Here is a 26742-nt window from a genome sequence, read left to right as displayed (position 1 = left end):
CACACCACCATGAACTTGACAAGGGGTCAACATTTGTTGATTGACAGATGCCATGATTAAACATGAACAATATTTCATTTAAAAACAATATACACCTTAGAATATCTCACATCCCTTCTCTCCTTGCTCTCCCACAGCTAATGATGAAGCAAGACGGATCAAGACCAAGATTTCAGAACCAAGAATCAATTTAATTTTACAGTATCAAAACATGGAAACCCCCCAAATTCAACATAGCAGCTGTTATGTTTGCAAATGAGAAGGATCAGCTGTAAAAATACAGCCCCTGGAATAATGGTCACAGGGCAAACTGCAGGAACATCTCCCCAGGACCCTCTATTGCTGATAATACAGTCAGGAAGTCAGGGCCAGTGGTGCCCTGGGCCAGTGGCCCTCCACTTCCTAACCCCTACTTTCTCTGTCTCAGGCTACATCTTGAAAAATTGCTCCCACGCAACAAAATGCACTACTTTATCTAACTGTTTTTATAATTCAAAGGCATATGTAACTGTCATTAAGAACTTCTGACCGGATTAGGCTAACCGGCATTCCATTCCACTCTGAAACAACAGATTTCAGAAAAACCAACTTGATAGATCACGTAACCTCATGTCTTAAATGTTTAATTTCTGTTTGGCTTTACAAAATATTGAACATAGCCTCCACAGTCCCATTCCCACCTCCTCAAAAGCCTCCGGCACTGGGCACCCCCCTGGGAGGATGAACAAGAACCCACTGCTCAGGGCTGGTTGGCTATGAAGGCTGTCTCAATCAGGCTAGGATACCAACGTGATACCTGGAGATACCTCACCTGGAAGAGTTCTGCCTGGAGGAGCAGAAGCTCCGGAGTAGTCTGCCTAACAGGGTAACTGTCTCTGCGCATTTAGAAATCAGGATGTTAAGTGCTAAGGGATAAGATCAAGTTTATATACCAAGTAACTGATGCTTTTTATTTTTTTAAAACTTTTTAAGTATACAGTTACAAACTTGAGGAAAAAAGCAAAGAATGGCTTAAAAGGTGCTTTTAAAATATTGTGGACTACCAGGAAAATAGGAATACATACTGGATTTTAGATGCCATGATGGAATGATTATTCATTATTCTGTAACGATAATGGTATTCTGCCTATATAAAAAGAGTATTTGTATTCTTAGGTGATTCATGCCAAAAATTCAGAGGCGAGGTATGTGAGACTTGCTTTCAAATGGTTCAGGAAAAGAGAAGGCGTGTGAGCATGTTTGTGCTGTGTTGTGTGGATGTGCTAGCCCTACAGAAAGACAAGGTGAGAGGAGGTGAACAGAGACTAAGGCTTGGAAAACTGAGGCATAGTAAAAATGGGAAAAAAATCATTATCGCATCTAGGCAAAGTTCCTTTCTGCAAACAATAAGCTAACATGCTCTGACAGCCTGGCACAACAGAAAATCAACACTGTCCTTAGAAGCCAGAGAGAGAAAAGGAAAGAAGGAAGCACACAGAGTCCTAGCTATGTGCGCTGGGGCTCCATGTTGTCTTTCTTTTCTCTTTGGTTAAACAACTTTAGTGAGATATAAGTTCGCATACCATATAATTCACCCATTCTTAAAAAAAAGATTTTACTTATTTATTTGCCAGAGAGAGAGAGAACATGTGCACACGAGCAGGGAGACGGAGAAGCAGGCTCCCCGCTGAGCAAGGAGCCTGATATGGGACTCGATCCCAAGACCCTGGGACCATGATCTGAGCCAAAGGCAGACACTTAACTGACTGAGCCACCCAGGGGTCCCTAAATCATCCATCTAAAGTGCACAATTCAGGGGTTGCAGTATAGTCACAGCTGTTCAAGCATCAGCACAATCTAAGACTAGAACATTTTATCACCTCTAGAAGAGACCCTTACTGTACACAGTCATTCCTCATTTACCCCCAGCCCCTACCCCCACTCCTGGCAACCTTTAACTGTCTGTGTAGATTTTTTAATTCTGGACATTTCATATAAATGAAATCCTGTAGTATGTAACCTTTGGTGACTGGCTTCTTTCACTTAGCAGATTCATCTGTGTTATAGTATGTGCCAGCAGTTCTTTCCTTTTTATTGTCAAATAATATTTCAGTATGTTCCAGTCTAACACCCACATTTTATTGATCCATTCACTAGATGGACCTCTGGGTTGTTTCTACTTTGGGGCTATTATAAATAAACAATGTTGTTATGAACATCAGTGTACATGGTTCTGTATGAATGTATGTTTTCATTTCTCTGGGTTATATACCTTGGGGTTCAACTGCTGAGCCATATGGTAACTCTGTTTAACTTTTTGAGGAACTGCCAAGACTGTTTTCCAAAGTGGCTGCACCATTTTACAATCCCGCCAGCAATGTATGAGGGTTCCAGTTTCTCCACATCCTTGGTAACACTTGTTATTGTCTTCCTGATTATAGATTAAAGCCACCTTAGTAGGTATGAAGCAGTATCTCAGTGGTTCCGATTTTCATTTCCCTGATGGCTAATGATGTTCAGCATCTTTTCATGTACTTTTTTTTTTAAAGATACATATTTTTTTAAATCTATTTGTCAGAGAGAGAGAGAGAGAGAGAGAGAGAGAGAGAGAATGCACACACAAGCAGGGGGAACAATAGGCAGAGGGAGAAGCAGGGTCCCCACTGAGCAGGGAGCCCGACGCAGGACTTGATCCCAGGACCCCAGGCTCATGACCTGAGCCAAAGCAGATGCTTAACTGACTGAGCCACCCAGGCGTCCCTCTTTTCATGTACTTATTGGATATGGGTATATCCTCTTTTGAGACAGTCTACTGAAATCCGTTGCCTGCTTTTTAATTGGGTTTATGTCTTTTGATTACTGAGTTGTAAGAATTTCTGATATATTCTGGATACCAGTTCCGTATCAGATATAGGACTTGCAAAAAAAATACTTAAAGCACAAAGTTTTAAATTTTGATGTACTCCAACTTTCTCATTTAACGTTCACAGTAGTTGTGAGGAGCAGGAATTATTGATCCCTTCCTACAAATGAAGAAAATGAAAATGAAATTAGGCAAATGACCCACGGTCTCACACAGGGCTGCTATACATGGTCTTGGGCTGCACAATGCAAACGGCTGGGAGGCAGCAGCGTGGCTATTTGTTAGAGCTGCGATACGGACTCAGGCCTTCTGACCAGGCCAGGGTTCAGGCTACTCATTCGCTCTATGAGTATTATAGTGTAATATGGTTTATTTTTAAAGAAAATCCTTAGATATTATACATTCAACATTCTAAAGATGTTGCCATTACTTAAGGGCTTTGGGGCTCATCTTTAGAAGCTGTACCGAGAGGTTGCGAGTGGCAGATTTAAGGAACACACTCGATTATGGTGTGTGGAGACTATAGTTTATAAAGAAGCCAAAAGTTCAGGGCAACAAGACTGGACAGTGAGGTAAGTTATTAGGCTGGCTTACACCATTTTGAATTTATATACACCACTACTCATACCAATCAATCAATATAAAGTATGAGAAATGTTATTTTATGGCTCTAAGTAGATCTGAATCTCTAAAGAATGCAACAAAAAATATCTCTAGTGATGACAATCCAGAAAGGATAGGTATCAGAAAATAGTCAGAAAATGTATAAAAAGTAATCATCTCGATACATTTGAAAATATTTTGACATAAAAACTGGCCATCTTTTTTTACTTCTTGGTCATACCAGCTATATTTAAAACAAAACTACTGGATTATTAGAGCTAAAAAGGACTTCACATATGGTTCAATCCTTTATTTTAAGTGGGGAAGTTGATACACAAATTTTCAAGTTATTCAACCAAGTACTCAGGAGAACATGAGCAGAACAAGGACTAAAAATTAAGGATGCAGTTTCCATGTTCTATTTCTTAATATCTGCTGTTTAACTCTACTCTTAGCATTTATGACTCTCTTCTTCTCTTTCTCATAGACCTCTAAGTAGATTATACCATCCAAGACTGCTCTTCAGAAGGGTGGAGGCTCTGCCCAAACTTCATTGTTTATCCTCCAACTGGATCCTTCCCCAACACCAACTTATCTAAACATCTCAAATCTATGTAGATAACTCTGACAGCAAATAAAAGGGATTCATTTTATGAAGTGAGTTCTGAAGGGATACTGCCAAGCCTTATTTCAAGAACCAGGCTCTTGTTTCCAATCTAAGAATTAAATGGCTTTCTGCCTGCTGTTTCTGCCTTTCCTCTTCAATTAGGGGAGAAGGCCAAGGCTATGTCTCGAGGGATTGCTTCATAAGGAAAAATCAAGGCAGGATACAGTCTGAGAATGGGCCAGTGCAGGTTGGAAGTGGGCTAGCAGAAGGCTGTGGGAAAAGTGAACTGGATTCATGAGCAGGCTAGATCAGTCCCCACAGTGCTTTCTCTCCATTGGAAACAGGTCTAAGTGCTGACACGGGGGTTTCCCACAGCTTCTACTGGCCTCCAAAGGCATATTTGTCATCAGAGGCTCTTGATGAAGCTGTACATAAATATCTGACTGTTGTTAAATACAAAACAAAACAAAAAAAATATTCCACAGGAATCAAATCAAAACCATCTGTGAGGGGGAGAGGCCAAAAACTCAGTGTAAGTGCAAAAGGCCCAGCAGAAACACTTGTTAATTGTGTTATTTACTTTGCTGAATAGTAAATTGTCATGCCAATGAAGTCATATCACATGACTATAATGTTTTTCATATGACTTTCTTGCTATGAGAGAAATGGGCACTTTATTTTCTAGAATTCTGAATTCTGTAGTAAATGAGTCAGAACCCGAGTTTTAATTCAGAATCAACCCTTCAGCTCAGCCTTCTTTATTTCTGCCAGCCTCTTCGTGATTTTACATCTTATGTTATCATTGGCATTAGACTTTATAACGATCATTCGTTAATCTCTGAATCTGCAGGAAAAAAGTTCTGCTTAGCAAACACTTGACAAAGATGCAAATTCTACTAATGAAGTGCTGTAACTGCAATCCTGTAATCATAAGTGCATGACACAGCATCAAATACTGATGATACAGTCAAGGCGAGGGAGGAAAACATAGCCTAAAAGTAATCCTGGAGTCATGGAACTTGCAAACCTTCGAAAATGAGAATGAAGTATTTCAGGGGAATTGGGTTATGAAATTTTGTTATTTGAATTTCTCAAGGATATAGGTTGTTTTATTACCTGTCTTATGAATCAGTCTCTTCTGTCTACTTACGTGGGGCTTGAAAATTATTTGGCATTTCCCACAGCACATGGTCAAACCCACAGTTGGAATTAACTCAGTACGTGTGAACAGGTACTTGATGAAATAACCCTAAGAAGATAAGTCACAGCAAATTTTATGAAAAGATGGCTAAGTCATTTGCGTGTCTGATTTACACTGAGCCTTTCCTGAACAAATTCAGCAGTTTTAAAAGCATTTGGTGAGCGCTTCAACAGCTTCATGACTTGGACATCTTGTGCTTCATCAACTTTAAGTCCATTTCCTTTTGTTCCAACTCGGATAAACAAGAGGGAACTGGGGTCAATCTCCAAGTATCCAAACCCATTCTCAAAAAGGGTCTTGAAAGTAAAGATCAGAACTTCATGCAAAATTCCTTATTCAGATGACAACATTTTAAAAGGGCAAAAAGCTGGGTGGGGGTAGGTGGGCTTTCCTCCACAGGGCCTTCTAATACCTCATGGGTAGAATATAACTATAATTTTGTAGCTAGATGGGCTACAAACTAGGAACATGGGTCTCTGTCTAAGACCCCTTCTTTAGGAAACACAACATTAGCAAAAACATTTATGAGGGGAATATTTTTAAATTTTTAAGCTACAACTCAAGATAAAATTAATCTACCACACACATTCCTTGTTTAAATATTTTTCAATGCATCCTAGCTCTACAGCTTCTCCTCACTGCACTCAATGAAACAGGATAATTTTCTTTACATGCTAAGTCAATCTACCAGTCTTCCTCTTTTTCTCCAAACTCTATCATCATCCTATTTCTAAATACCATTCAGTCATTTCCATTCATTTATTCATTACTTCAAAATCACCATTACCCCAAGTAAATTCATCTTTCTAAGTCTGGTCTATCCACCCCTCCGTTCCCCCCATCACCACACTCCCAGTCCCCACTCTGCACCTTGCATCTCAACCCCTTCTCCAACAGAAACCAACCTAGTGATTTGTCTGTTAATCTCAACAGCACTGTGATTATACTAGTAACTCAGACTAAAATAATGGCAATCATTTGGGGCTATTTGATGATGGAAGAAAGGTGGTACAAAAAATTGGGTTGCATTAGTCAATCTCACTAAATCTAGGTGATTCTGTCTTGAATGTATCTTCCAACCCATTATTCCTGTGCTTCTTTCTATGAAAAGAAAGGGATCTGTAGTCTCTAGTAGGATCAGCTTTGCATTGTTCCTTTATAAAGGGTCTATATTTTGGGAGATAGAGCACAGGAGTAAAAGGATAGGGGATTGTTTAAAAGCATCAAAACTTTTCTTTCTTTAATGAAAAAAGAATTATCTTGCTACAACATGGATGAGCCTTGAAAACATCATGCTAAGCTAAAGACAGCAAACACAAAAGGCCACATATTGTTTGATTTCATTTATATGACATGTCCAGAATAGGCAAACCCATGGAGACAGAAAATACAGTAGTGGTTGCCAGGCCTGGAAGGAAGGGGGAATGAGCAGTGACTGTTTAATGAGTATGGAGTTTCTTTTTGGGTGATGAAAATGTTCTAAATTTAGTAGTAAGAGCAGCACAACAACTCTGTGAATACACTAAAAACCACTGAATTGTATACTTTAAAAGGGTAAATTTCATGGTATGTGAATTGCAATTCAATAAAGCTGTTATTAAAAAAAACCCACCTTATCTGACTTCAGATAACTCTGGCTCCAACTACATTCTCATGATTCTGAGTAACACACTAAAGACTCTTGGCCTCTGAGAACTTTATTCAGCCTAGAATGCCCTCCCCCATTTCCCTCCCAATTTTTATTTTTAAAGACAGCCTACTCATCCTTTAAAACTAATTGGTGATGGATGTTAACTAGACTTATTGTGGTGATCATTCTGGAATACACACAAATATCAAATCATTACACATTGAACACCTGATACTAATATATAATGTTATGTTAATTATAGCTCAATAAAAAATTAAATTAAAAATTGATTAAACTTTAAAATTTAACTGGAATACTTGTTCCCTTCTGTGTGAAGTTTTCTTTGACATCCCTACTCCCCCAGGCAGGAGTAACTGCTCTCTGAGCACTTACTATATATAAATGACTAAAATATTTTTGATGATATTAGAATGTAATGTATTATTTACATCTGTTTCTCATATTGAGACTATGAGTACAACTCATTAATTTCTGTATTCAGTTACTAGCACAGTGACTTGCTATCAAATTTTTTAAAGATGTTCAGTAATTCCTGTTATAAAAAACAGTATTTGTACAAATACATATTTTATAAACACTGTATAAAATGATACAGTCACATATAATTATCTGGTTGAATCTTTTGCAATTCCAAAGTTGAGGTATAAAAAGAGCCCAAGATGAGAACTGGGCATTCTTGATTGCATTGCTAAGATAAATAAATCAGGACCTTTCTATATGGGATGAAGAATGTTGTATTTTTATTATTCAATACCTGTTAATGCACTGGGAATCAAATACATAAATCAAAATGTTACCTTCACGCACACACACACACACAGATGATCTATATATTTATCTACACACACATTCATATTTTTCACACTACTATAAAATAATGTAGGTATGGCAATGAATTTTATTGTTGTAAGGACTTCTGCTGAGCATTACCTTAAAACACAGCCCTATTAAGAGCACTGAAATACATAAGACAGTTAATAACAAACATAAAAGAAATAATCGATAGTAATAAAATAATAGTAGGGGACTTTAACACCCCACTTACGTTGATGGATGGATCATCCAAACAGAAAATCAATAAGGAAACAGTGGCTTTGAATGACACCCTGGACCAGATGGATTTAACAGATATATTCAGAACATTCAATCCTAAAACAGCAGAATACACATTCTTTTCAAGTGCACACGAACATTCTCCAGAACAGATCACATATTAGGCTACAAAACAAGTCTCAACAAATTAAAAAAAAATCAAAGTCATACCATGCATCTTTTCTGACCACAATGCTATGAAACTAGAAATCAACCACAAGAAAAAATCTGGAAAGAACACAAACACATGGAGGTTAAATAACATGTTACTAAACAATGAATGGGTCAACTAAGAAATCAAAGAAGAAATTGAAAATTACATGGAAACAAATATAAGTGAAAACACAATGGTCCAAAATCGTTGGTATACAGCAAAAGTGGTTCTAAGAGGGAAGTTTATAGCAATACAGGCCTATGTCAGGAAGCAAGAAAAATCTCGACCTAACCTTACCCATAAAGGAGGTAGAAAAAAGAACAAACAAAACCCAAACACACCAAAAGGAAGGAAATAATAATGATTAGAGCAGAAATAAGTGATATAGAAGCTAAAAAACAATAGAACAGATCAATGAAAACAGAGGCTGGTTCTTTGAAAAGGTCAACAAAATGGATAAACTTTTAGTAAGACTCATTTAAAAAAAGAGAGAAAAACCCATTTAAACAAAATCACTAATGAAAGAGGAGAAACAGCCAACACCACAGAAGTATAAACAACTGTAACATAATATTATGAAAACCTATATACCAACAAATTGGACAACTTAGAAGAAATGGACAAATTCCAAGAAACATAATAACCTCCCAAAAATGAAGGAGAAATAGAAAATTTGAACAGACCGACTGCCAGCAAAGAAATTCAATCAGTAATAAAAACAAAACAAAACAAAAAACAAACAAAAAAACCTCCCAAAAAACAAAAGTCCAGGACTAGACAGGTTCACAAGTGAATTCTACCAAACATTTAAAGAAGTGTTAATACTTACTCAAACTATTCTAAAAAATATAAGAGGAGGAAAACTTTCACATTCACTCTATGTGGCCAATATCATCTTGGTACCAAAATCAGATAAAGATGCCACAAAAATGAGAACTACAGGCAAATCTCTCACAGATATAGATGCAAAAATCCTTAACAAAATATGAGCAAACAGAATCTAACAATATATTTAAAAAATCATACAACATGACTAAGTGGGATTTATTCCTGGGATGCAAGCATGGTTCAATATTCACAAATCAACGTGATACATCACACCAATAACAGAAAGGATAAAAACTATATGATCATTTCAATAGATGCAGAGAAAGCACTTGATGAAGTACAACATCCATTCATGATAAAAAACAAACAAAAAACCCCTCTGCAGCGTAGGTCTAGAGGAAATATACCTTAACATAATGAAGGCCTTCTGTTAAAAGCTCACAGCCAACATCATAATCAATGGTGAAAAACCAAGAGCTTTTCCCCTGTCACGAACAAGACAAAGATGTCCACTCTCACTGCTTTTATTCAATATAGTACTAGAAGTCCTAGTCACAGCAATTAGACAACATAAAGAAATAAAAGGCATCCAAATTGGCGAGGAAGAAGTAAAACTATTTGCAGATAACATGATACTCTGTATGGAAAACCCAAAAGACTCCACCAAAAACTACTAGAACTGATAAATGAATTCAGTAAAGTCTGCAGGATACAAAATCAATATACAGAAATCTGTTGCATTCCTATACACTAATAATGAAGCAGCAGAAAGAGAAATTAAGAAAACAATTCCATTTACAATTGCATCAAGAACAATAAAATATCTAGGAGTAAACTTAACCAAGGAGGTAAAAGACCTGCATTCTAAAAGCTAGAAGACACTGATAAAAGAAATTCAAGATGACGCAAAGAAATGGAAAGACATTCCATGCTCATAGGTTGGAAGAACAAACGTCGTTAAAATGTCTATACTACCCAAAGCAATCTACAGATTTAGTGCAATTCCTATCAAAATACCAACAGCATTTTCCACAGAACTAGAACAAACAATCCTAAATTTTTAAAAAAGATTTATTTGTTTGAGAGAGAGAGTGCGCACGCACACGCGCGCACTGTGGGGGGGAGGGAAGAGGGAAAGAAAGAACCCCAGGCAAACTCTGCATTCAGTGCAGAACGCAACGCAGGGCTCGATCCCATGACCCTGAGATCACGACCCGAACCAAAATCAAGAGTCAGACACCTAACCAACTGAGCCACCCAGGTGCCCCCAAACAATCCTAAAATTTGTATGGAACCACAAAAGACCCCAAATAGCCAAACCAATCTTGAAAAAGAAAAGCGAAACTGGAGATAACACAATTCCATATTTCAAGTTACATTACAAGGTGGGAGCAATTAAAACAGTACGGTACTGGCATAATAGATGCACAGATCAATGGAACAGAGCAGAAAACCTAGAAATAAATCCATTATATGGTCAATTAATCTTCAACAAAGGAGGAATGAATATACAACAGAAAAAATCTCTTCAACAAATGGTGCTGGGAAAACTGGACAACAACATGAAAAAGAATGAAACTGGACCACTTTCTTTCACCATACACAAGAATAAACTCAAAATGTATTACAGACCTAAATGTGAGACCTGAAATCATAAAAATCCTTGAAGGGAGCACAGATAGTAATCTCTCCAACATGGGATGTAGCAACATTTTTCTAGATATGTCTCCTGAGGCAAGGGAAATAAAAGCAAAAATAAACTACCGGGACTATGTCAAGATAAAAAGCTTCTGCACAGTGAAGGAAACCATCTACAAAATTAAGGAAACAATCTGCAAATGGGAGAAGATATTTGCAAATGACATATCCAATAAAGGGTTAGTATCCAAAATATATAAAGCACTGGTACAACTTAATACCCAAAAAACAAATAATCTAATTAAATGGGCAGAAGACATGAACAGACATTTCTCCAAAGAAGACATCCAGATGGCCAACAAACACATGAAAAGATGCTCAATATCACTCAGCATCAGGAAAATGCAAATCAAAACCACAATGAGATATTATCTCACATCTGTCAGAATGGCTAAAATCAAAAATGTAAGAAACAGCAAGTGTTGGCAAGGATGTGGAGAAAAAGGAACTCTTGTGCACTGTTGGTGGGAATGCAAACTGGTGCAGCCACTATGGAAAACATTATGGAGGTTCTTCAAAAAATTAAAAATATATCTACCCTACAATCCATTAATTGCACTACTGAGTATTTACCCCCCAAATAAAAAACCACTAATTGAAAGGGATACATGCACCCCTGTGGTTACTGCATCATTATTTGCAATAGCTAAACTACAGAAGCAGCCCAAGTGTCTACTGATTGATGAATGGATAAAGAAGATGTGGTACATATACAGTGGAATCTGATTCAGCCATAAAAAAGAATGAAATCTTGCCATTTGCAACAACATGGATAGAGGTAGAGGGTATAATGGGAAGTGAAATAAGTCAAACAGAAAAAGGCAAATACCATATGATCTCAGTCTTCCGTGGAATTTAAGAAATGAAACAAAAACAAAGAAAAAAAGAGACAAACCAAGAAACAGACTCTTAACTATAGAAAACTGATGGTTACCAGAGGGGAGGTGGGTGGAGGCATAGGGGAAATGGGGTTTGAGGCAGGAAGAGTACACTTATTATGATGGAAAATAAGATGAAATAAAAAGACAAAAAAAATTTTAATTAAAAAGAAAAACCACAGCCCTATTCAAAGCTTTTTAAGAAAAATAACGATCCTTCTCTAAGGTAAGGATTGCAAATTCTAACACCTGTAAGGGTCATTACCTCAAGAGCATCATTTAAAAGGAGAAAATCACCTAAAAAATAACTTTGGGTAAAAAAACAACAACAGCATGTATCTTCAGAAAGGAAACTGGGTGGCAAGGGACAAGTGTAGAAGATTTCCTTTACATGCAGAATATTGTTTATACCTTTAAATTCATATAAAGTACATTATTTATCTATAAATTTGCATCCTGGCTCCAGCTAACCATCACTATGAAGAAATGCAGGCCTGGGCTTGCCAGATCTGATTTTTCAAAGAAGTCAGAAATGGGAAAATTCAGATTTTTATGTAAAACTTGTAAGTTTTAAATGTTGACTTTATTCAGAATTTAGCACACAGGGCAGGCCAAACAAAACACACCTGCGAGCCATATCTGGCTCACAGGCCAACTAGTCTACCATCTCTAATCAAAAATTTGATGTGTGGCTTATGATTCCAAAACTATAAATATAATTTAATGGAGGAAAACTTCAAAATGAAAACTCCGACTTGTGGATGAAACATGTCCCCTTCTGCCCTACCATCTATTTAGTCACTATTGCTCTCAAACTTCCCCTACTCTTCCTGGGTCTTTGAAAAGGCTATGAATGTTTGACCAGCTAAAATGCAAAACAAGTCAGAGTTCATCAAGGAATCTGCTCATTATCCTAGCATCTACTCTGTTTTAAAGAGTGAAATTTGGGGTCAATTTCAAGTTGCAATTCACGTAGCCAACAAAAGAGAAGTATATGAATGATTTCTAGCTGGGTAGAAATATTCCCTCAGGGGGCGCCTGGGTGGCACAGCGGTTAAGCGTCTGCCTTCGGCTCAGGGCGTGATCCCGGCGTTATGGGATCGAGCCCCACATCAGGCTCCTCTGCTATGAGCCTGCTTCTTCCTCTCCCACTCCCCCTGCTTGTGTTCCCTCTCTCGCTAGCTGTCTCTGTCTCTGTCAAATAAATAAATAAAATCTTAAAAAAAAAAAAAGAAAAAGAAATATTCCCTCAGCAAAGCAGTCAAACAACTGCATGGTTGAAAAGACCTGTAAGCTATTTTTACCTTATCATCAGGTAGTACAGTGCTATGCAAAGGACAAAATGGCGGCCACGATCAACATAATGTTCTGAACAATGTCTGGGAACCAATCACAGTTCTGGGGAAAATCTCGAAGTCTCTTTAAGTTAGCAGAGATGCCGTTCAGCTTCCGAAACTGAAGCTAAGAGACTCTATGTGGCTCAACTATTGGTTATAAGTGGAGTACTACATCTACTGAATACCCAGAGGACACCAAGGCAAGTTAAAGAAGAACTGTTTTCAGCTTTTTTTTTTTTTTTAAAGATTTTCTTTATTTATTTGACAGAGATAGAGACAGCCAGCGAGAGAGGGAACACAAGCGGGGGAGTGGGAGAGGAAGAAGCAGGCTCATAGCAGAGGAGCCTGATGTGGGGCTCGAACCCATAACGCCGGGATCACGCCCTGAGCCGAAGGCAGACGCTTAACCGCTGTGCCACCCAGGCGCCCACAGCTTTTTTTTTTTTTTTAAGTTGTATTTACTTAAATAATCTTTACACCCCATGTGGGGCTTGAACTCATGACCCCTAGATCAAGAGGTGCATGTTCTTCTGATTGAGTCTGCCAGGCACCCCAGAACTGATTTCGGTTTTAAAAGTAATACTACAGATGTACTATCTTGCCTCTCTGGTGTGCCTAAAACTCTCACCTCAATCTGCTGAAAGCTTCAAAGGATGTGACTCTGGTAGTTCTGATTTTCTTTACTCAGTACTACTAGCTCAATCGTCCCAACAGCAGCCTTAGTTTGCCACCAGCTAGTCCAGTATCGGGCCTGAATGTCTACTCACCGACCGCTGGGGCCTGCCCCAATGGTGAAGACACACAACTCCAGGCAGGGGTGGGAATGGGGTGGTAATCAAAAACTAGAAAAATAGGACTAATGGCATCTTTACAAGTGGGTTCCATTCCTGTGGGACACAGGCACTCAAGGTTTTCTTTATGTAGCTTGTGGAAATGATAAGACAGGCCACATTTCTCCTAAGAACTTCTTCACAGGAAATTAAGATCTGCAATATATTCTAACTGACAAGCAAAGAGTAATTTTCTCAGGTTGTGACTGGGGAAGCTATTTTATAGTAGAGTTTGGTGACCTAAGAAGATGTATCCAATTATGAAATAAAATCCAGGCATATTCTCTCTGAAGAACACGGCCAGAGACTGGTCTTCCCTGTCTTACATTCTGATGTGTGGACATCAGAGCCAACTCTCCCATGGCCACAGGCATGTTGTTCTTCAGAAAGGACCAGAGATGCTTGAAAATCCATAACCCACACCCCCTTTAATTATGAGCATTGGGCACCTACTGTACAACAATCACACATCAACACCCAGCAACTGCAGAAGGTTCCTTCTTCTCTGATAACTAGCAGACTTATTTAGCGATGTTTGTTCTAAGGAAAAAGAAATTATAATTTACTGCTTCCTTTCTGTTTCATAAATCTGAGTACCAAGTAGGTTTCAAATACACCAGCCCTCAGTAAGGAAAGCTTGCTTTATTCTTACCTCAGCAGCTTGGGTCTCTTGATGCAGCAAAGTGAGACCGGTCAAATCTTCTAAGAAGGAATGTGAAGAATTAAACACCTTCGCTAGGAAATTAAATCCTTCTCGTTCATATTGATCAAGAACCTGTAAAACATTTACATTTTTTAAAAGGGGCTGCAGGTTTTAAAAGCATATTACAAGATTTTCACTTCTACAAGCACCTGTCAAAAATGGAACTAAAACCAGAATTAAACATGGGGATAATAATGCAACCTGGAGGGCAAAACCTGGGAGGGCTTAGTATTTATCATTTTCCCTTCTTAGAAACAATGACAATATCGTTTTCCAATTCAGATGGCAATTGTTCTCAAATTGAAGTTTCATGCAAATTCACTAAAAATTCTAGAAAAGCTGGCGTTCCTGCTTCCAAAGTTCACTTGTTAGGGGAAAAAAGAAAACAGGCCAGAAAAGAGCCAAGAAAAAAATGAAAAAGGATAAAGACAAAGAGAGGGACAAATGGATGGGAAACATGATCTACCAGCTAGCCATATGTTTTTTTAAAAAACAGAATAGTTTAAAAATGTAAAAATAAGTTTCACCAGGCATGTCACAAAAGAGGATATCCAAGTGGCCAATAAACATATGAAAAGTTGCTCAACATTACAAGTGATTAGGGAAATGTAAACTAAAACCATAATGAAATCTTACTTCATATATACCAAAACAGCTAAAATAAAAAAGAAGATACCAACTACTGACAAGAATGTAGAACTGGGATTCCCACAGGAGTGCAAAATGAGAAAGCCATTTTAGAGGCTTAACACTTATGTGCCCTGTGATCAAGCAATTATACTGCTAGAAATATATACTCTACAAATAAAGGTATTCAGTTCTGTATCAGAAGATCCAAACAAAGCATCCATAGCAGCACTACTCATGATAGTCCAAACTAGGTACTCCTCAAGTGTCCACCAATAGCAGAATGAATGAACAAATGGGTATATTCATGTAATAGAATACTGCTTAGCAATGAAAAACTATATCTACTTGCAACAATATAGGTAATTCTCACAAACAATGTTAAACGAAAGAAGAGAGAAGCAATATTTACTGCACGATTACATGTTTATATATAAAATTAAAAAAAGAACAGGGAAAATGAATCTAAGTCAGGATAATGGTTACCCATGGAGGGACTATAACTGTAAGGGGCACAAGGGAGATTCTGGATACTGATAACATTTGTTTCTTTATCTGGGTGTTGGTGCACTTTGTGAAAAGCCATCAAGCACTTTTATATATATATATGTTGTCCTTAGGTAAAAAGATTAAACGCCTGCAGTCTTGACGGAACAATATGAGAACGTCTGAGTTCTTAGAAGCAAACAAAATAATGATTATCATATTTAAAAATGCAAAGGTCACAGGAATTGTGAATGTTAGAAAGGAAATAGTGAACCAGAATGTCTCAAAAAGTCGCTTAGAACTCAGAAAAAATAAAGAGATGAATGTATCAAAGAGCAGATGTTGAAGATAAATCCAAGAAATCAATTACACACGAATAGAAAGGCTGGAGAAGCAGCAACATGAGAAATAGAAAACAATTTTTAAAAAATCTCCATAAAGAAACGAAAATGTATAAACCCTTAGATGCAGCAATTCCACTTGGAAGACTTTTCATATAGATACAGCTGTCCATGGGCAAAAAAAATAGACACGTAACGATGCTCACTGAAACACTGTTTGTAGCAACAAAAGATCAGAAGGGACTACTCTCTAACAGGGGGCTGGTTAACAAAATAATGGTGTATTTACAATCAAGGGCATAACCTAGATCTGTTAAAAGAATGAGGTAGCTCTATAGTATTGATGTAAACTTATTTCCAAGACATACAGGTATTCTAAAACAATGTCCAGACCATGTGTCTAGTATTAATGTCTTAAAAATAAAGATAGAGGAGTAAAGAGGAAGAAAGGGAAATGTAGCTGTGTGTATGCTTGTTCATGCATATCAGATCTCTGGAAGAATACACACACACAACTGGTGTCAAGCAGTTGCCTCTGTAAATTCTTCTATATTACTTGAATTTTTAAAAGCCATGTGCATGTATTACTTATTTAAGTAATATTAAAGTCTCTATTTTTTCCCTAGTGCTGGAGAAAGGTCTCAGAAGAGGAGGAGAAAGAGCTCTAAAGCCCTGATGAAGCTGGAGCTAGGAGGGGCAGCCCTCCTTCAGCCATGGAAAACAAAGCAGCAGTAGTGATAGGTTAGGAGAGCAGGGAACTGGGGGCTGAGAAGCTCTGGGGTCTGACAGCAGCTCATCTGCTGCCAGAAAAGGGGATGGATTGACCATGGAGCTTGAGGAGGACAGTGATGGTCTGGGACAGCTGTGTGGGGAATGAGAGAAAGGAAGTGGAGCCCCCCCTACACATTTTGGGAGAAATGTGATTAAGGACCCATCTAAGCTTGGGCACTGACAGGATAAAGGTAACAGAGACGTCAAAGAAATCGAGGGGCTCCTCAGTACCAGTGAAGGGAGCCAAGGAAGGTAAGGTAAGACATGCAGGCTAGAGGGAAGAGATACACTGGGTATCATTGAGGAGCAAAGGGTGATCAGCACGCCTCAAGGTCCACAAAGCAAAGCCTTTGGGACCAGTAAATTAATCTGACAACCCAATGCCTGGATGAAAAGGCATTTAGTAACTGAATCCCTCAGTAATAAAGAGATTCCTTACAAACAAGAATTTTATCTTAGGAAAAATATGCATGAAAATTAAGTGATCTTTTTCAAAATGATAAATACTATGTGGTTAGTGATCACTTATTTCTGGACCACTACGCTCACTAATTAGCTATTTTGTGCCAGGTTTTCAATAAGGTAAAAGAAGAAACAGGTTTGAAAAATGGATAAAAACTTTTTAAAAATTAGAATAACTCCAGAGATGATACTTTGTTGGACCTTAATTAATCTTTTTTTTTTTTTTAAAGATTTTATTTATTTATCTGACAGAGATAGAGACAGCTAGCGAGAGAGGGAACACAAGCAGGGGGAGTGGGAGAGGAAGAAGCAGGCTCATAGCAGAGGAGCCTGATGTGGGGCTCGATCCCATAATGTGGGATCACGCCCTGAGCCGAAGGCAGACGCTCAACCGCTGTGCCACCCAGGCGCCCCGGACCTTAATTAATCTTAATTAACCTTTCAGATTTCCATAGGTAATTTTGCAATGCTACAAATCTGAATAGCAGAAAAACTAACAGCAAGAGCAGCATAAGTAAAAGCCTCCCCCATGATCAAGATGTACAGAAAGTTTAATGCTGAAACACTATTCATAGCTCTGGTTTCAAAAATATGTGGAAAAACTTAATCCTCCAGGGGCATATTTAATCATGCAATGGTTTTCTAGTATTCCCTTTATGTGCTGGGAAGTTAATCTGTGTTACGAGTATAAGCAGCTTATAAAAGGCACAAGGATATTTTCCCCTACAGTTTGACCTTCTTAAAGGGGAAAATGTGTTTTAAATCACCCCCACCCCCAAAAAAGATAACATCACAATGAATATGAACACTGCAACAATGTGTCAGTCTACATAAAACCTAGTGGACCTCCTAAGTAATTATATAATACATGGTCCTGAGAAGTGTACATATTACATTTTGATAGGTTATAAGTACTCTAAGGGTACTGGGAGAGTTTGCTTAGTAGAGAAATAATGACTCTTTTAATACAAAGATATGGATTCTTTCCCGGATGAACATGATTTTCCTTACTTCACTGTTTTAAAAGACTAGGTGAGCTTTACTCGTGTCACATGCATACTGGTGGACAAAGACGGTAGAATCTCTTTTTAAGACATGGTTTTAGGAGTATCTGTTCTCTTGCTGATATTCTTTGTCGACTCTTTGCTAGATCAAACCCATACCCCCCAGCTAGGCATTTAAGTCCCTCCAGAACCCTCCAACTTTGTACAACTCTCTAGAGAATGCCTTTCATAGGGTCTAAGATCTCCTGAAAATACCATGCAATGATTTACACTTCATGAGAAGCAGAAGAGATTCATGGCTTACAACTCTTGCCTCTTCTTAAACAAGGATACAAGTAACTAAGTTCTCAATCTAAAAAAATAGCTTAAGTGTTTTCTTCTTTTAGCTTATGTATTTTCATGCAATGTCTGCAAACCTCTTATTTAAAATCTCTGTTGTTTAGAAATTGTATTTACTTGCATTGCAAGTTGGTACAGCCACTCTGGAAAACAGTGTGGAGGTCCCTTAAAAAGTTAAAAATTGGGGGCGCCTAAGTGGCACAGCGGTTAAGCGTCTGCCTTCAGCTCAGGGCATGATCCCGGCATTATGGCATCGAGCCCCACATCAGGCTCTTCTGCTATGAGCCTGCTTCTTCCTCTCCCGCTCCCCCTGCTTGTGTTCCCTCTCTTGCTGGCTGTCTGTACCTCTGTCAAATAAAATCTTTAAAAAATAAAAAGTTAAAAATTGAGCTACCCTATGACCCAGCCATTGCACTACTGGGTATTTACCCCAAAGATACAGACGTAGTGAAGAGAAGGGCCATATGCACTCCAATGTTCATAGCAGCACTGTCCACAAGAGCTAAATCGTGGAAGGAACTGAGATGCCCTTCAACAGATGACTGGATTAAGAAGTTGTGGTCCACATATACGATGGAATATTACTCAGCTATCAAAAAGAATGATTTCTCAACATTTGCTGCAACATGGACAGCATTGGAGGAGATAATGCTAAGTGAAATAAGTCAAGCAGAGAAAGACAATTATTATATGGTTTCTCTCATCTATGGAACATAAGAACTAGGAAGATCGGTAGGGGAAGAAAGGGATAAAGAAAGGGGGGTAATCAGAAGGGGGAATGAAGCATGAGAGACTACGGACTCTGAGAAACAAACTGAGGGCTTCAGAGGGGAGGGGGGTGGGGGAATGGGATAGGCTGGTGATGGGTAGTAAGGAGGGCATGTATTGCATGGTGCACTGGGTGTTATATGCAACTAATGAATCATCGAACTTTACATCAAAAACCAGGGATGTACTGTATGGTAACTAACATAATAAAAAAACATTATTATAATAAAAAAAAAAGAAAAATGGTGATAGGGAAAAAAAAGAAATTGTATTTACTTACTCTAAATGATTTAAAAATATACATGTGTCATGATTTCTAATATACTCCCAGATAGGGTAATAAAAGAATATAGCTGGAAGCCACCAGGACCTTTAATTCCCATCCTATGAGAATCCATAAAAGAAGGGTCAAAACATTCCCATCTGACGGACAGTCACCCAGTAGTCTGCAGAGGCTTTGCTCTAAAGAGGGCAAAACCCTCTTTTTTCCAGTTCTGTTACTAAGGGAGCCATTCCAGGGTGGAGAAGCCTTACTTTGGATAATGAGCTGGAAGCATCACTAGTAAGACCAGGAAACCCCCTGATCAGTTTCTGTCCCTTGGTGTCTGGGATTTCTCTCATAATAAAAAAAGTATCAAAGAGGAGGGAAAAAAAGCTCTGATTTCAGCAGCCCTTACAACTACTGTCCCATCTTCACTGCTCCCAGCTCTTTTCTTGTTCCCTCTTGGTGCTAACTACTGAGAGTGACCATCAAGCGAGATCCTTCACTTCCATCAAAGTTCAGCTCAAGTACCAGCTCCTGCAGCAAGTCTTGCCTGATTAATTCCACTCCCTATGATCTTTTCTTCCCTTTTATATTCTGACCCCACTCTTCAGGGCACATTAAGTTGGCAAAAGAATTGAAGGAAATGCTCCCACTAACTCTGGTAATCAAGAGTTGACAGCGTTTCCAACTATCAACCGCATTTGGTAACTTTGTTTCTGTTTCCATATATCCCAGTGATACAAAGCTGATAATGGATGAGAAAACAGCTTCATATGGGAACATATAGCTATCAATCTAATTAAATCTACTGCTGTTAACTCACTCTATTGGACACAGGCAGGATTTATAAGGCCAAACTTGAAAAAAAAAAAAAAAAAGACCGATCTGAGTTCAAGACATGGAGTGGTATTACTGGCATATCAAAAATATAGAACAAGTAAGTCTCTTGTTCTTTCCCTAAAGTCACCATATAGTGCACCATCTCAGGCGTCCAAATGCAAAATGGGCACAACTATAATTTAGAGGATGTGGGAGAGTTCAAGACAAAACACCAAATAGTATCAACATCGAGATAACTGACTATGGAATAAAAGTCCCAATGCTTTAATATTTTAATTAAACTTCTTATGGTGTAACACACAACTGCATTTTAAAAATCAAATATTATATCTCGGTTTTTACATATACCAAAATCACAATTCTGCTTGAGTCAACTGGGCAGAAGAAAAGAAACTGATAACTGGGAGTTAACACACAACTAGGAACAACCTGGCAACACCGGGCAAGACACTTCACCGTTTTGACCCTGTTTGCTCATCTCTAAAATGGGGATGCTATTCCATGCCTGCTTCCCTACCTCCTGAAATACAAAAAGGATTTCACGACTTTAATCACTGAAAAAGAGTGGTTTATGAAGGGCAATAGAAATGCTATGCATTTATTACTTTTAAAATACTGCCAGATAGGGTTTGATAAAGACAGAAAATACATGACAGGAAGACACATAGTGGTGTCAGTGATAATAGCAGAGTGAGGACCTCCATAAATCCTCTCCTCTGTAAGAGAAAAGAGAATAGTGACAAAGTCTGGAGTATTTATTCAGAAAACATCTGAATCCCTGTAAAAACAATGGGCTTTGAGGCTTTTCATAAGCTCCATTCCCACCCCCTTTCCCTTTCCAGCTCGAATGTAGCCTTGAACACTAACAACATACAGTCACAGTGGAAACCAGCCTGGCAGCCACTGGAGGGGGTAAACTGGGGGTTAATCTCCTTCAAAGCTCCATTTTCAGAAAATTGCCACCTGTTTGGTGGTTCCCAGGGAAACCCTGCCTGTATGTTCTTTTTATTTGACCTGACTCAAAACTCACCCAGTGTGAAAGCCTTTCTCCCAGGGTTGGCTGTTGACAAGTATCAGGGACAACTGTTTAACATCATGATCTCCTGAGATGGTGGATAATAGCTGCTGCAACAATGCACTAACCCAAGAGTGTAAAACAAAAATCTGGGGACTACCATAAGAGACTCTGAAAAATCCCAACATATTCTTGAGAATCTAGAAGACTGTGCACAGGCACAGGGTGACATATATGCCCAAAGCTGTACACATGCTCAGGAAAGATCTGAGAAGGCCCTAAGCTCTCACTTCTTTTTGAGTATCTGTGCAAGCAGGAGATGAAAGGTAAGGAAGAGCTCTTAAATGCCTGGCTCAGCATGGAAGGCACTCCCCAGTATACCAGAACACCTCAACAGACTCTGATTTACTGGTTCCAGGAAATTAAGAAAATCTCTGTCTAATCATTAGATGACGACCAAGGTAACTGAGCAGAAACTTCATGGTCACTCATGACAAAGAACACCAACTTAATGAAATTAGTTCAGTGAAGTCACTAAATAACAAACAAACACACAACAGCAGCAGCAAAGAGCAACAATAAGTCATGGGTTGGGAGAGAATCTGATTTCCAGAGTTAACACATTTTATTATATAACACAGCCAGTTCTCAACAAAAATTACTGGATATGCAAAGAAACCAGAAAATATATCCCATACACAGAAACAAAATAAAAACAAAAATGGTCAACAGAAACCATTCCTGAGGAACTTACTAAACAAAGACTTTAAAACAGCTATTGTAAGTAAATTCAAAGACCTAAAAGAAACCATGTCTAAGTACCTAAAAAAAAGTATGAAATGATACTTCACCAAAATAGAGACTATCAATAAAGAGAAATTATAGAGAAGAACCAAAGAGAAATTCTGGAGTTGAAAAATACAACTTAAAAATTCACTAGAGACTCTGAACTCCGTTTTGGGCACAGTGAAGAAAGAATAAATTAATCTGAAGATAGATCAATTGAAAATACCCAGTCTGTCGGGGTGTTTGGGTGGCTCAGTTGGTTAAGCATCTGACTCTTGATTTTGGCTTGGGTCATGATCTTGGGGTTGTGGGATCGGGCCCCATGTTGGGCTCTGTACTGGGCATGGAGCCTGCTTAAGATTCTCTCTCTCCCTCTGCCTCTTCCTCCCCACTCACACGTGCATGCTCGCTCTCTCAAAAGGAAGGAAGGAAGGAAGGAAGGAAGGCAGGCAGGCAGGCAGGCAGGCTCAATCCAGTCTGAGGAACGGAAAGGAAATGAACAAAGCCTCAGGGACCCATACAACATCATATACTAATAAAGGAGTTCCAGGAGAGAAGAAAGAAAGAAAAGAGCAGGAAGAATATTTGAAAAAATAATGGCAAAAAACTTCCCAAATTTTATGAAAACCATTAATATACACATCCAAGAAGATCAGCTCCAAGCAGAATAAACTCAAAGAGATCTATATCTAGACACATCATAACTAAACTGTCAAAGGACAAAGGGATGATCTTCCAAGTGCAAGTGGGAAATAACCTATCATGTAAAGGGAATCATCACAGCCAATTTCTCTTCAGAAACTGTAGGGACCAAATGTACTGGGATGAAATATTCAAAGCGCTGAAAGCAAAAGACTCTCAACCAAGAACCCTATGACCAGCAAAACTAACTTCCAAAAATGAAGGAGACATAAACACATTCCCAGATAAACAAAAACAAGAAAATTCATCACCAGCAAACCTATCTTGTAAAAAATTCTGAATGAGTACTTCAGGTTGAAATGAAGGGACACTAGACAGTAACTCAGATCCACAAGAAGAAATAAAGAACACAGGTAAAGGAAACCACATAGATAAATATAAAAGACAAAAAATGTATTTTTTCTTTGTGATTATTTTTTTTCTTCTGTGTGATTTAAAAAACGGATACATAATAAAATACAAATATACAAATGCATAAAGCAATAATTATACATCTGTGTTGTCACATCAAGATTTAATCTATGTGATAATAAACCCAAAGAAAGGGGAGGCAAATTAAGGTACAATGGAGCTAAGTTTTTACTATTATCCAAATTAAGGTGATGTTAAACCAAAACACATTGTTATAAAAAGTATTTTAATTGTAAACTCTGGAGCAGCCACCAAAATAACTAAAATATATACATATATATATATATATACACATATATATACACACATATATATATACATATATATACACATATATATACACATATATATACACATATATATACATATATATATATTTTAGTTATATATATATATAGTAAGAGCAAAAAAAAAAGGGAATAAAAATGGCACATTAGAAAATATTTAACACAAAAAGGTGGAATAAAGAAAAATAGAGGAATACAGAAAGAAAAAAAGTTAGTTTATATNTTTTAGTTATATATATATATATATAGTAAGAGCAAAAAAAAGGGAATTAAAATGGCACATTAGAAAATATTTAACACAAAAAGGTGGAATAAAGAAAAATAGAGGAATACAGAAAGAAAAAAAAGCCATAAGACATATAGAAACCAAAATCCAAAATGGCAGATGTAAATTCTATTTTATCATTAAACGTAAATGAATTAAATGCTTCCAACTAAAAGACAGATATGGCAGAATGGACTGACAAAACAAAAAACATCATCCAACTATATGCTGTCTACAAGAGATTCATTTTAGATTCAAAGACATAAATAGGTAAGTAAAAGAATAGAAAGATATTCCATGCAGTTTAAATTATGCATGATAAATAAGTTCTGGAGATCCAGCATATAGCACAGTGATGACAGTTAACAATACCATATTGCATACTTGAAATTTGCTAAGAGGAGAGATCTTATACTAAACTTCTCAACACATACACACAGAATGGTAACTCTATAGAGGTGATGGATATGTTAATTAGTTCGGTTGTGGTGATCATTTCAAGATATATAAACACAGCAAGTTGTAGGCCTTAAATATGTACAATTTGTATATATTAATGATATCTCAAAAAGCTGCTTAAAAAAAGAGAAGAGTCCATGAAAGCAGAAAGCAAAAGACAGTTAACTGAAAAGGCTATACTAATATCAAACAAAATAGACTTTAAGACAAAAAATTGTTACCAGGAACAAAGAAGGACATAATAAAAGGGTCAATATGTTAAAAAGATACAATAGTTATAATCTTAGGTGTACTTATCAATTCAGCCCCAAAATACATTTCACAAAAACTGACAGAATTGAAAGGAAAAATATACAATTAAACAAAAATAGTTGGAGATTTCAATACTGCACTTTCAATAATGGATATAAAACTAGACAGAAGATCATCAAGGAAACGGAACAATTGAACAACACTATATATCAATTAAACCTAATAAATATCTATAGAACACTATATTCAGGAACAGCAGAATCCATATTCTTCTCAAAGAATGAAACATTCTCTAGGATATACCATGTGTTAGATCATAAAATGCGCCTTAATATGTGAATAAAGCTGAAATCATATAAATGATGTTCTCTGATCACAATAGGATGAAATTGGATATCAATAAAGAAATTTGGGAAACTCACAAATATGTGGATATTAAACAACACACTCCTAAAAGCAATGGATCAAATAAGAAATCACAAGGGAAATTAGAAAATACTTTGAGATGAATGAAAACACACACACCCACACCCATACACAACATACCAAAAGTTATGAGATGCATTGAACGCAGGTGCTCAGAGGGAAATTTGTAGCTATAAATGCCTATATTAAAGAAGAGTGATTTCAAATCAATAACTTAACGTTACCTAAGAACAAAACAAAAAAGTGAACTAAACACAAAGCAAGCATGAAGAAGAAAATATAAAGAATTGAGCAGAAATAAAATCTTTTCAGAAGACCAACAAATGTGACAAAGCTTTATTTAGACTGACCAAAAATTAAAGGGAAAAGACTCAAATTACTAATATCAGGAATGGGAGAGGGGATATTACTGTCAATATTTCAGAAATAAAAATTATATGGAAATACTACAATCACCTGTATGCCAATACGTTAGATGACCTAGATAAAAAATGGAAAAATTTTGAGAAAGACACAAAGTACTGAAACTGACTCAAAAAGAAATAGAAAATCTGAATAGACTTACGAAAAGTAAAGAGACTGAATTAATAATCACAAACTTCTCACAAAGAAAAGCCCAGAAGCAGGTGGCTTTGCTGATGAATTTTACCAGAAATTTAAAGAAGAATTAACCAATCTTTCACAAATCCCCCTGAACAATAGAAAACAAGGAAACAGGTCTCAATTCATTTTAAGACCAGTATTATCTTGATACCCGAACCATATGAAGACATAACAAATAAAGAAAACCAAAGACCAATGTCCCTTATGAATATAAGTGCAAGTATCTTCACCTAAAATAGTAGCAAACTGGGGCGCCTGGTTGGCTCAGTTGGAGGAGCATGTGACTCAATGTTGGGGCTGTGAATTTGAGCCCCATGTTGGGTGTAGAGATTACTTAAGTAAATTTTAAAAATTTAAAAAATTAGCAAACTGAATCTCCAGCAACATATAAAAAGGACTATACACCACAACAAAGTGAGATTTACCCTGGGAAGCAAGGCTGGTTCAACATATGAAAATCAATGTAATACGTCATGTTGATAGAATAAAGAACAAAAACCACACCAACATCTAAAAAGGTACAGAAAAAGCATTTGACAAAATCCCACACCCTTTCATACTAATAAACAAGTTAGTAATAGAAGAGAATTTCTTCAATTTGCTAAAGGCCATCAATAAGCATCAATATTATGCTTAATGATGAAAGACTGAAAGCTTTCCCAGTAATACCAGGAATAAGACAAGGATTCCCACTTTTGCCACTTCTGTTCAACATTGTATTGGAGGTTCTAGTCAGGGTAATAGGCAAGAAAAAGAAATAAAAGCATCCGTCTAGATTGGATCTGAACTAGAAAGGAAGAAATAAAACTCTATTTTCAGAAGACATGATCTTGTACATGGAAAAGCCTAAGAAATCCACAAAACACTCTTAGAAAAAGTAAGTACATCACAAACTCCACTCTTAAGTACAAGAGTACATTCTACTCTTGTAGGATATGAGAGCCATATACAAAAATCAACTGTATTTCTATACACCAGCAACAAATTATTCAAAGAAGAAATTAAGAAAAACCACTCCATTTAGGGATGCCTGGGTGGCTTGGTCAATTGGGCATTCAAATCTTGATTTCAGCTCAGGTCATGATGTCAGAGTTGTGGGACTGATTCCTGCATGGGGGCTAAATGTTCAGGGGGAGTCTGCTTCTCCGCCCCCCCCATGCTCTCTCAAATAAATAAATCTAGGAGGGAGGGAGGGAGGGAGGGAGGGAG

At 37.5% G+C, this 26742-nt stretch overlaps 1 protein-coding gene across 9 annotated transcripts in view; it reads right to left on the bottom strand.

The window, feature by feature from the left end:
* Positions 1-26742, bottom strand: part of ATG7 (autophagy related 7) — a 250057-nt gene that overhangs the window by 113221 nt on the left and 110094 nt on the right. For 4 of the 9 annotated variants that reach the window (XM_034658778.1, XM_034658782.1, XM_034658780.1 and 1 more), the window contains 3 exons: positions 14374-14496; positions 5203-5301; positions 2659-3002 (listed from right to left, as the gene is read on the bottom strand). In XM_034658778.1, the coding sequence (XP_034514669.1) occupies positions 2964-3002; positions 5203-5301; positions 14374-14496 (261 nt within the window). In that variant the 3' untranslated portion in view covers positions 2659-2963. Of the gene's footprint in view, positions 1-2658; positions 3003-5202; positions 5302-13361; positions 14262-14373; positions 14497-26742 lie in introns of those variants that run through there. The other 5 variants (XM_034658784.1, XM_034658787.1, XM_034658786.1 and 2 more) reach the window with 3 other exon arrangements.

Source organism: Ailuropoda melanoleuca, chromosome 4, assembly GCF_002007445.2.
Source record: "Ailuropoda melanoleuca isolate Jingjing chromosome 4, ASM200744v2, whole genome shotgun sequence".
Lineage (NCBI taxonomy): Eukaryota > Metazoa > Chordata > Mammalia > Carnivora > Ursidae > Ailuropoda > Ailuropoda melanoleuca.
This window is presented reverse-complemented; position numbering and strand designations above follow the sequence as displayed.